Source organism: Parasteatoda tepidariorum, chromosome 9 (assembly GCF_982258835.1).
Source record: "Parasteatoda tepidariorum strain Cologne lab strain chromosome 9, Ptep-v5.0, whole genome shotgun sequence".
Taxonomy (NCBI): Eukaryota; Metazoa; Arthropoda; class Arachnida; order Araneae; family Theridiidae; genus Parasteatoda; species Parasteatoda tepidariorum.
Window position 1 is genome coordinate 18216771 of NC_141763.1, and position 13157 is coordinate 18229927.

The 13157-nt window shown below is 30.5% G+C and overlaps 1 protein-coding gene across 2 annotated transcripts in view; it reads left to right on the forward strand.

Moving 5' to 3' along the window:
- LOC107446902 (uncharacterized) overlaps positions 1–9296 on the forward strand; it is a 41749-nt gene extending 32453 nt beyond the window's left edge. The window contains exons 2-4 of one of the 2 annotated variants that reach the window (XR_015429051.1): positions 3590–3877; positions 5781–6241; positions 6317–9296. Coding sequence is in view for 1 of the 2 variants with exons in the window: in XM_021148777.4 (XP_021004436.3) it covers positions 3590–3877; positions 5781–6052 (560 nt within the window). In the remaining variant the exon portion in view is untranslated. Of the gene's footprint in view, positions 1–3589; positions 3878–5780 lie in introns of both variants that reach the window. The other variant, XM_021148777.4, reaches the window with a different exon arrangement.
- The last annotated feature ends 3861 nt before the right edge of the window (positions 9297–13157 follow it).

Genomic DNA, 13157 nt, shown 5'->3' on the forward strand with positions numbered 1-13157 from the left:
AACCGGGCTCTTTTATAATACTTAAAACATTTTAAATTTTAAATGAATCATTTTAAATAATTAAATGGTAGCTATATAATAGTAATCGTAGAATAATAGTAAAAAAGTATAATTTAATTCCAAGTCAAAGCGACAACCATTTAGGTCGAGGCCCCGTGGAATAAAATTAAATAGGTAAATAAAGGGTTAAAAGCCTTTCTTTTCAGTGTGCGTATAAACTTATTATTTATTTAAACATAATGGATCTTAAATTATGTTATTTTAAATATGTTCCGTGAAGAAAAGTTGTACTATCTTATTTTAAACATTTAAAACAAATCACAGTCGGTGACATTAATTATACTGCCTTACGCATCATCACTCTAATTTTTCGAACTCGCCAGTTTTCAGTTTTCTATGAATTACTCGTAAATGGTAGATAGTAAATGAATATGGAATTATGCATTTAAGTGGAAAAAATACGTAAGCAGTGAGAAAGAAAAGTCCTCAAAGCAAAACGAAAATAAGAAGTAAATAATAAAAAGTTCTATTCAAAATAAATATGTAAATGAATAAAAAAAAATTTTATAAATGATTTTAAAATGTTTAGTGGCATTTGATTTGCACCAACACCGATTAGACATTTCTTTGAAAGTTTTATGAGTCAACTCTAAAAACAGTAATGGATTTCAGATTAAATTAATATGAAATAAGTGTAAATTCTTATCTACCACCTTTGCATATAACATTTATATTATAATATATATATTATATGTTTATTATATATTATTTGTAAATAAGTAGAATGGCAAAAAAACAGCACATAACTTAAAACGCTCGAAACGCTTTCCAAATACAATACGTCCCAGCATTCTTATGAAATCTACAATTTTTATGAGTTATGCTACAGTTTATTAAAATCACGTTAAATTAGAATTATTAAATTAACAATCAATTATTGGAGATTTTGGAAACTATTGGTATGCCATGTAATTAGATCAACGTAAGTAAGTACAGGAATATAGATGCTTTTTAGCCTATACATATTAGGTGTACTTTTCTAGGATATTAATTAAATATTTAAAAAAAAAATCGGAAGATGATGATACAAAACGAAGTAGTATCTAAATTTATAAGAGTAATCGTATCAGGGGGTCGCAGACGATTAGTTAAAATTTCTCTTTAATATAAAATGCTTATTTCGTAAATTAGTTTAATTATCATACTATTGTATGGAAGTTTTATTTATTTATATACAGTGGTGGGCAAAATTATTTTATAAATCCAAGAATGAGTAGAAAAACATAAATTTTACAACCACTTTAAGCATAAAAATAAAATTTATAGAAAACACGTAAAGTTAAGCAATTGCACGTGACACTTAAAATAAAGCATCATAAATTAAAGAAAAAATTTTTTTTTAAAATTGAAGAATTTAACCTTTCGATTCTCCATGTATTTAAAGTTAGACTCATCTTTATCAACCATTTCTTGCTCTCAATTTTTCTAAATTTTGAATAAAATAAATACTGGTATGGAAAATTTTTATGTTTACATTGTTTTGGTTTGTTCGAAGGAGTTATTCTTTCATAACTACAGCTATTTATTAATTTTCAAGATAAGAATATGCTTATTTTCTCAAGAATATGCTTATTTTCGAAGAATTGATAAATTATATAACATTGTTTCCATTGAAACAAGCATAAAAAGTACATATTTCTTCGACTGGTATTTTATTTTTCCCAAAAATTAATAACCCTCTCTATACAATAGTCTTCGTAAATCACGTGTTTGACATGATTGCCATTTCAGTTATCCTTCACCATAGACATAGAACAAAATGTTGACATTGTAGTGTGTCTTAGATATCAAATTTTGCAACAATTGTTCGATTTCCTCCATTCTATTCATTGAAGAAAATTAAAGCCGACACTTTTTTCAAACGTGTTTGTCAAATAATAAAAAGTAACGGCTGGGAAAAATATAATTATTAAAACGACTTCCTCTCAATATGAGTGGCGCCGTTAGCAATTAAATATCAAGAATATTCTTTCGAAAAGTTCGATATCTTTGGCTGCAAGCCTTGTCTTTGTTTCCTCCCGCAATTAACGAACACAATTTTTTTTTCTTATCTCTTTTCTTCATAATCCATATCCGAATAAAAGAACAAATAAAACAAAAGAAGAAAGAAAAAAAAACAACTGAGAAACGGGTTTTAAAAACAATTTCTCGTCTGCACGATGCGAGGCAAACAGAGCGACCGGAACGCGAGTGCGTGTTTTTTCGTGCTATTTTGAATACTATGGCTATGGTTGAATTGCTTTACGACAACGCGGCGCCCGATTCGTATAAACAGAAGAAAGTTCTTCCGTTTTGAAATCGCATTTGTTATACCGTTTCGGTTAAAAAAAAGAGTGGATGTGTTGTGAGCTTTAAAAAAATAAACGAAGGGATTTCGTGTAAATGTTATTGTCTTGAGATATTAATGTGGGCGGTAGATTTTTTTTCCGACTTAACGCTTAGAGTCAAAACATCAGAATTGTTATTAATACACTTTTATTTAAACTGTGTCTGGGGGGAAAAAAACCTATCGATGGCTTGATAATGTTTAGGTTTATTGGAGTTTTTAAAAAATTAAAGTTAATAATAACTAAGGATTATTAGAGGTAAAATAAAATTCACGCTGTAAATATTAACCCATTAAAGGTCACAAAAAAATGTGGTCTGTATATGCATAGTACCTATTTGGAAAAAGTATTGGAACAAATTTTTTAATACCAAATGAAAAAAAAAAATTTCTAATTCCCATCCCTTTCGCTTTAAAAAAGTACTGCATATTTAATTAGAAATTAATTGAATAAAGTACTTAATGTTTAGTTAGAAGTAGTATATTATTAATAAGGTAGGCATAACTATTTCGTTTCAGAAAAACGGATTCTAACCCAGATAGCACCGTTACCAGATTGTAACAAAAATGCGACAGTCACTGAGGCTCATTTGTGGAAGTCACATGTGACTTTTGCAACGTCGATACGTGAATTTTAAAAGGTCACCCAAACGTCAGCATGAGACCACAATGAGACAAATAATTGTCGCATAAACGTCACCGTGTGACATATTTACTTCTCAGCTTAGTGGCACGGTGACCCTAATGAAACGTAAATGTCACCATGTCGCTACACCGTGATCATGTTGAGACGTGCGACAGCTAAATGGTCTCATATTGATGTCTAGGTGACGTCACTAAAGGCGGACATAGCAACAATTTATAACTCACACATCGACGTCGCAGAAGTCACATGTGACTTCACAAAAGAGTCTCCATGATTGTTGCATTTTTGTTGCAATCTGGTTGTGGTGCTATCTGGGAAAGAAGACATATGCAATAAAAAAGCTGACATGTTCAGAAGCAAATTGAAGCACCTTTATGCACGTTGTGTGCATGTGCATGTTGGTATATGCGTCTTCATGCATATACCAACTCTTGTTAGGTAAAAAGAAATATTTTTATCAGCATTGGCTTTGCATTACAGAAATTTGATTAATTATAGAACATAAAGACGGTAAAAATGTAAATTATTATTAAATGTAAAAATTTGTTTTCTTGCAGGTCGTATGATTTCGTGCGCTTGCACGACCAGACAATGTTTAGAAGAAGGAACGAAAACATGCAATACAACAAGTCTCTGTTTCAGTCAATTCTTGGATCGGAAAGATGGATCTGACCCATTGGTCAGGGGCTGCGTTGCTGGCAGCACACCCCTTCTATGCGAAAACAGGCGGCCCGCTATTGGTTTGCATCGACAATGGCCGGTACTCATGTGCTGCAATAAACACATGTGCAATGCCAAAGTTTACCCAACGATGCCAACAACAACAACTCCTTTTATTCTTCCAGGTAAGAATTGTTTGCTCAAGTTGCAATGCTATACGAGGCAAAATTAGTTTATGAGTTATAAACAGCTCTCTCAACAATTATAACAGTAATTTAGCCACTTATTTTAGCTGTTACTAGCGAATTCGGTTTTATTTAATTAATTTTTACAACAGTCATTGAACAGCCGACCCAAATTTGGGTTTGCGACTACTAATGTTTAATTCCATAGCCTTGTAATTTTGAACCCAATCCAGAAGACAAGGGAACTTCTGGATCAAATATCGAGAGAAATTTGCCTCCATGGAGGAATTTTTTTGATGAAACTAACACGCCTTTTGCGTTACGTGGACAAAGAAAGCACGAAAACGTCCCACGGTTAGCCTGAACGCAAGGGGACTCTAACCCATGATCCGTCTACCACTGAAGATGTTTTACTTCATCACTGTGGTCGGTGTTGAGATTGGAATTCGTATCGACCAGCCATTGTTGGGATTCGATCCAGGTTCTCCTCCTTGGAAGGTGCAAGCTTTATCCCTTGAGCCACTATGGCTCTATTAAATTAATTGCTATTTAGCAATTATGCCATTACCGGTATATGGTGAAGTTTAACTCAAAATTATAAAGTGGCTGTAAAATAAAAAGTCGATTTTTTTTAAATTTCACCAGCACTTAAAATGACTATAGGGGAGAGTGGGGTCAATTGTAACATTTTTTACTTGACTATTTTTAACTAACAAAAAATTCAATATATTATTAGTATTAATTGACAGACGAGTAAAGTAAACTATCCTCTACTAGAAAAAAAAAATAAATACCTTATTTTAAATGTGATTATATTAGTTATTAACAATTTTTGACAGTCGTGCACTTGTTACAATTGTCTCCACTTACGGGGTCAATTGTAACAGTTCATAAATTCAACTAAAACATAGTTAATTATGCATATTATCATAGTTGTGATATATTTTTTTATTGATCAAAATAGTACTGATATTTTAGGAGTAAAAATAATAATGAGCAGAGACCTAAAGGGTTAAACTTTTAACTTTAAGGGGTTAAAAATTTTAATTTATGCTGTGAAAGGTGACAAATAAAATAATGCACATGCAACATAATATAAATGATATAGGAAACTATTGGTGGTTCTTAAAGAGTTAAGTAATGGTTTGTAAACATAAGATTATTTATTTTCAGCTGTTACAATCGTCCCTTTACTTATTGTTACAATCGTCCCCAAGACGCCATTTCAGCTTCATTTGTTAAAAATAATGCTAGTTAATTAACAAAACTAATTTTTTTTATTGAAATGTTAATTAAGGTATCCATTTACATATTCGGTTAATAATTTTTATTTGTTTAAACAAAATTACTTTCTTACACTATAATATTCAAAAACCAAAAAAAGTACTTACGTAACGTGAAAATATCTTTTGCGATGTAACTCTTTCAAAAGTACATAAAAATGGTTGCCAGAGGTGTACATGTAGATTTATTAAATACACCTTGTGCGCCACATAGGAACCAAATCTAGAATCCGACACTCGAAATTTTTGCTCTGTTACAATCGTACCCTGTTACAATTGACCCCACTCTCCCATACAGTTATCGGGACATTTATCTACTTATACTTACCATATTAACTGTTAGAGGAAAATCTTTACCAAAGATGAGAGAATTTAGTTACTATGTTTGCAGTATTAACAAACATTGTGATGCCTTACAGTTTAGAATTTCCTCAGCATTACTAAACAAACTTAACTGTATCTTAATGCAACGCAATGTAATGTATATCATAATGACTCATCAGCATTATTAAGCAATTTTAGTAACTATGAACTAAATAATTTAATGTTATAACGACTTTTCACGGTTGTGTTTTAGAGCGTTTTTAATATATACCATTGTTTTTTTTTTCTTTTTCCAGTGACCAGTCATAAGCCAATTCTATTTGAGCCACCATCTTCAGCAGAAACTGGTGTCTTGGAATCCAATGCTTGGTATGTGGTGATGTTGGTAGCCGCTGTCCTTCTATTTGGTGCCCTGGTAGCCATTGGAATTTTTTTCATCACAAGACAATCCACTTTCTTTGATCCGGAATTCGGTGTTGTTGGACCCAACGGTTATGTAAAAGGGTGTAATGTTCAACGTCCCGTACCTTCCAAAGGACTAGAAAACAAACTGGTTTCGGATACGTGATCCGGGCTGACTCCCTCTATTTTATCCGAACAAATTTATATAGTACACAGTATCCGGCGGGACACGGATCACTTTTTACATACTATTTATAAGCGCACTAATTTTGCAAATGTGAATCAAGATCCACCATTGAAGACCTTCCAGATTTTCAGCAATATACCGAAATACATAAAATAGGAACAAAATGTCGTGAATTGACGTACATTGATTTAAAATCAGCGCAATATCTCAAATACAGGGTGGCAAGAAATAAATCGGTCGTAGATGAATCGTAATTACATTGCTCATTAAAATATGGCCGTTACACTTACAACTAAAACTGAAAACATTAAAACCAGAAACATGTTTACAAATTTTCAAAATGACCACTCTGGACCTTAATGAAAAGCTGTAATGAAGTCACATAATTCTTATGGGCCACAACTCACCTTCTGATGTTTTATCTCATACCTAACACTAAGATTTCTGAAGGATGCTACATTTTATGAAGTCTAGCTCTAAAGAAAATCCAAAGTCAAGTCTATAGAAAAGTTCCAATGAATGCAAGCTGGTGTAAAAGATGGCTGCACTTGTTCTATAAAAAAAAATCGGAAGAAAGTGCCTTTCTTCATTCTTCAATGCCTTTACTTCTATGTGCTGCAGAAAAATCACGCAGGAAGGTTCATTCTTTTGTTTCCAAAGAACTTTTTTGACCAAGGAATCTTACCAAATGAGTTTTCGATTACAATTCTTGGTTAGGAGCTTTGTCCGAACTATTTCATGTCATACTGTGCATAAAGAAAATTATGTTATCCATTTTAAATTTAAGCTGTAACTAGATTTTGTTTTGTTGATTAGTCTACAAGGATTTTAATGCTTCATGGGGTCCATTATTAGGTTAGTCTAAATAACTAGATTGTAACTGTAACTAGATTTTGTTTTGTTGATTGGAACCATTATTGGATTTGTTCTCCGTTTGATCTTGGTCACTGTTGAAAGCAGTTTATCTTCACGAAATGTGACTACGTGTAATTGTTCCTATTCATATATGTACCTTCATTATTTATTTCAGACTTTTCATACATTAATGTGATTAAGCATTCATTTTTAGTTACTATTGTGTTTGTATGCATTCCTGCTAACTTTTACACTTTGCAAGAAATTTTTTTTTTCTGGTGGCTATTGCCTTGCTATCAATAATTGTAAACTAGTATTACACTAAAATACAGCCAACGCATTCAGGGTAATGGAGTGTCTAGCCCAGGGGGCTATCCGCTGCTTCTTCGAAAAATTATTAGATAGAGGGAATAGAGGAGATGAGATTTTGTTGTTAGCTATTGAACGTATATATATAATTCTTTGCAAGCAGGCTTAATATATATACTATTAAATTATTTAAATGTAGTGGTAGTCAAAATAATTTTAAGTCGAATTTATTAAAATAAAAGTAAAATGAAATAAATTTTGGCTACCACATTAAATATAAAAATAAAACTTACGGAAAAGTTAGCAGGTATGTACATCTATTCCATTACGGCCCCAGGCGCCCAGATAAATATTGATGATGATGACATCTATTCCATTCCTAATGAAACATTGTTTAAGTTAAATCATATAGGTTGGCGACAGTTAGAGATATTTTTTTTCACCCTCCTGATGGATTGTTTTATTTCTAATAAACATTATGATTGTTCAGAAAATCATTCCTCGATTTTTCATATTTTGTTTGAAATGTAAACATTTGCCTTACTTTTCGTAGCCGAAAAAGAGGTTCGAAATCTTAGATTTAAGAATATCTTTGTCCTTATCGTGGTGTGAAATTGGTGTATTTTGATATTGGACAACAGGCATATATTTTTGCTTTAATTGTGAGTACGGTTAACAGTTAAGTCTGTGAAGCCACAAAATGAAAAAGAAAAAATCAGCGCTGTCAATAGCTGATTCAAGTTTGCGAACGATATTTAAGCGTTCTCTGTGGTATGAATATTACGGAGCTTATTTAAAAGTTAGCAGGGCAGAAATAGGTCGAAAAGAATGATAGATATGATCGTAAGTAATTTAATGTTATGTTATGGCAGTTTTCTCGCCAAGTGTGAATTTTTAAAATCTGTTGTATATAAAACTTATTTACTTAATTTGTTTCAAACGATTTTTATTATATTTATGCGTTTGAAGGGGCTTTTCTGCCAGTAAAAATTCATTTTATATAAACTAATGTGATAACTGCAGCAAGAAAACAAGAAAATTTTACTTAAATTTGCTTGATTTAATGTTACTAATTTCTTGAGCAATAAAATCTATACATTCAATTAATATAGATAATTGTTAATATGGATTCTAAAATTATTTAAAGCTAAATACTTTCTTCTCAGGCTGGTCCTGTTGTTAAGTATTAATATTATTTTTTATACTCCAGGATAAAATAGTTTTTTTTTTTTAATGTTAAAATTTTTACAAAAATGCTAATCGAATTCGAACAGATACTTATCGATGAATATTATATTAAATTACTTTATAAAGTATTACAGATTACTTAAAATTAGTAGTGTAACATCTGAAATGAAAGAAATAATTGATTATTTTATATAATGGTCAATAATTTTACTGCGATTGTATTGCTTTTAACTGACTGCATTGCTTTTCGCTTGTATTATCATTGTTTGGAGTCTGGATTTATGTTTCAATAATAATGATTAGAATAATACATAAAAGTTGAGATTTTTTTTTAAATTTTTCTTTCTTTAAAAAAAAGTTTGCTGCAAATGACTACTAATTTTAAAAAAAATTGTAACAAAGTAGAGCAAAATTTTCGATATAATTATGTTGATATTTGTAATATTCCTTCTGAATTAATTTGATTTCCTTAAATTTTATAAGATTATTGTTCAAAACCACTGCGTCCTTTAATTAAAGATATAGATTTAAAGCAATTAAGAAAGATACTTAGGACGATGCTCATTTTTATTATTACATGAATAATATTGATTTTTTTTCCAGTTTTATTTTAATATAATATTCATTTGTTATTGTTATCGTTTTTACAAAAATTTTTACAACTGTATTAAATTTACTGTTCAAATTCATTTTAGAAATGTTCATTATTACTGAATATATCATCGACTTAATATCACGTGTTATTATCCCAAACATGTTATAAATGTATAGATAAAATCTATTTTGTAAATACTCTTAGATGTACATTTCATATTTTTCTATTTTTATGTACAGATTGTTAAAGTGTAAATAAATTTCTGAAAATATAAAACGATCTTGGTCTCATATTATTTGCACATTAAAAAAATGGTTTTACTAATTCTTAGCACTCCTTGAAAATGTTTCAATTCTAGATAAATAAAACTATTTTTTCCGTTTGAATATGAAAATTTGGGACTCTGTAATAATTAGCCGCATCTTTAAATTGCTCAAGAAAGTGTTTTGATGAAGAATACTGCAATTTCCATGTCGACAAGCTGTTTCTGTGCTGCTCTCTAGCGGATATTCTGGAAATTTGAAAAGTACTTATTTGGAAACAATACAAAGCAGTAGTTTGTAGTAAAAATCTCAATTTCGGAAAGAAATTAGGCTTATCAATTTATTGCCCCAGTCTTAATACACTATATACCTTACATTTCACATAAATAAGTTAAAATAAAAGTTACTCAAGATAATTTTTATGAACTAAATATTTTACCCTCTTCTTCTTTAACGCATGACTCTACTTTTTGAACTTTTTTACAGAAAGTTTTGACTTTACCCAAAAATTAAATTTTTATGCGCACCCTGGTCTAGTTACGATTCCTGTCATATATATATATATATATATACACACACACACACACACACACACATATATATATATATATATATATATAATAAGCATTAATTTCTAACTCATATATATTTAAGCTACTTGTTATTTAATATTTTATGTTCTTTGCTGCCAGCAATATGTAATGAAAAGTGTACAATATAAATGTATTAATTGGGATGAAATATATTCAACAAGTTCTAGTTTGCACAAACATTAACATATGAGCAGGAAACGAATGTTTGATAGTCCATTATTTTAATTTTCATCTTTCATTGTACATAAATTAGTTTTCTAATTTTATAATGTTAAGTGTCATATTTCATTAAAATATATTCCATAGTACTTATATAATTAGAGGAAATTTTAATTCTGTTAAAATAAATTTCAGGATTTAAAAAAATAAATACATTGGCCATGCTTCTCTGTATTATCAGCAGGTGGCGAGACAATATATTGCATCGAACGTTCTCGGCTTAGTGCGAATGCATTGATTTATATACTAATTTAACAAGGCTACCACAGTCCTTAAAAAATTCTAGTAGTGGTAGTAAATTTAGGTTAATGCTAGATATAGTTCTTATTTTAATATACCAGTGGTTTAGCAAGCTCGAATTTTCATGCATGTATACTTTCTTTGGAAAAATATTTTCAGTGGTGGTTACACAGAAATTAAAATATCGACAAATGTTTTATTTTTCGTTACCACTTTTTAAAGTTTTCAAGGCCCACGGAAACCCCTGTTTAAATTGTCAAGTTTAGTTTGCCTATTTCTAAAAAAATAAATAAGTAAAGGAAAGTTTTTTTTTAAGAAAAGAACTATGCTACATATGATGAAAATGCATATGAAAGATATGAATACATAAGAAAATACATCCAAAAATACATATGAAGAAAAAATGTGAATGAAACAGAACAGAATAAATCTCTTTTCAAAATATGCATAGTAAAAAAATGTGAATGAAAATTATGTTAATATCATCCCTTTCAATGTTGTCCTTTTTTTATTGAATTTAAATAATATTCCGGGTTTTTATTTTTTTGCAATGTCTTTTGGTTCTGTGATTTTTTTTTTCTTTCTAAACTATTATGTTGTGAGCTTAGAAATGATTCTTAGAACACAATACAAATCTAGGAAAAGATAACCACAATTTTATCTTTTTGAAATAAACGCAAGTTGAATAAAAATAATTTATAATACCATATTTAAACAGCTGATTTTAAGTGTTTTCTATTTCAACCAGAATGAGCGACCTTTCAAGCTTGAACGGAATTTTCCGAATCCCCTCTGATGTTTTTGAACAGATTCTCTCTGGACCAAGACGGTCTATAAAGTTCAAAAAACTCCATTCCCATTGTCTACACGGGAAGATTTCCGTATCTGTGGCAGAATAATCGCCAAGTCTTGGCGACTTCCGGGCAGCGGCCCGCGAAAAACTCATAGAAAAAAAATCATAGAAAGGTGTCAACTCGAAAGGCATAAATTCGTAACCACCCCCGGACAAATTGCAACATGTTTTTTTTTTTTTTTTTTTTTTTTAATTTGCAAGTTTAACCCCTTAACTTGTGCGCTTGAGTTAATTCGAGCGTGCTAGACAGGCCAAACTGTGCACACTCGAGATAATTCGAGCGGAGTTGTATTTTATGGTGCTATAATTTTTCGCACTCGAATATAATCGAGAATTGAAAATAACAATGTGAAAGCTAAGAAAAAAAAATCGTTTTATTGATATTTATCATTTATATACGATTGTAAGTTGTAACACTTATTTATTCAACAATAAAATATACAAAGATGTCAACTTGCTCCGGACCGCAAAAATATATATTTTAAAGTGGTAGTTTATCAATTGTGATTCTTGGTTTAATGACTTCAATTTAGTAGATTTTTATCCACCACTATTTCTAAATAATTCGCAGGCTTATATTTTTCACCACTTTGTAGTATTTTTGTCGTACCACACCATTTAAGAAACTAACAAGAATAGTCAATTATTTCCAAAATTTACATCGTAATTATTTACCGTTTCTTTTTTTAAATTATTTTGGCGTGTCTGGAGCATTTGGCATCTTTGAATATAGCCTTTTTCCATTGAACAATTTGGAGCAAGTTTTGTTCCATGGTTAATATTTAACTCACTACTACTCTATTAAAACTTTAACAGAAAGTGGCGTAGTTAGCTTCCCTGCATTTATTGAATTAATGTTGCCAGACTGGCTATACTGCACCGGAAAGGGTTAAAGACCATACGAACCTTGAAAAAGAAAATCTGTAAATACTTAAAAAGTTCTGATGCCAGCTAGGCCTGCATCTACAGAGATGCCAACTGCTCCGGACACGACAAAATAATTACAAAAACGGTAAACAAATACAAAGCAAATGTTGCAAATATTTGACTATTTTTGCTTGCTTTTTGAAAGGTATAGCATAACAAAAGAAGCATAAAGTGGTGAATTATATAATCCTACGTATTATTTAGAAATAGTGGTTGATAAAAATATACTAAATTGAATTTATTAAACCAAGAATCACAATTAATAAACTACCACTTGAAAATATATATTCGCTGTGCGGAGCAAGTTGGCATCTCTGCATCTATGGCTCTCAAATATTAGTACGCCATGCCTATCAGTTAAAGTTTTGAAAAGGACAACGAGCTGTCATTAATATTAATGCATAGATGCCAACTGCTCCGGACGTTCCATAATAATTTAAAAAACGGTAAACAACTACATGCTAAAATTTGCAAACATTTATCCAATTATGTTTACTTTTAAAACCGTGCTGCATGACGTAAATATAATAAAGTGGCGAATACTATAAGCCTTTGAATTATTTAGAAGTAGTGGTAGATGAAAACTTAATAAATTGAATCTATTAAACCAAGATTCGCACATTAGTCAACTACCACTCGAAAATATTTATTTGCTGTCCGGAGCAAGTTGGCATCTCTGTTAATGTTCGACAACAAATATCGCAATAATGATTAATTGTAAAATGGAATAACTTCAGCTACCACATTTTTATTAAAACTTTCATTTATATATTTACTTTTCATTTCTTTCCAGGTATGAGAAAATAATTACTCATTTTATTAGATTAAGTGTCTTTGTTGACACATGATTTCAACAGCGGTGTTAGTTTGCCAAACTTAGGGAGGAAATTTTATTTAGTTTTAAACTTACGTTAGGATGCTCATTTCTTAATTTAGCGCATTGAAGGCGGGTTACAAGTAAATTAGTTTTTAAAACTTTTATCAGCCATGCAAAAATTTTAGAAGTGGTAGCAGCAAAATTTCCTCGTTCCCGCTCTGTTCT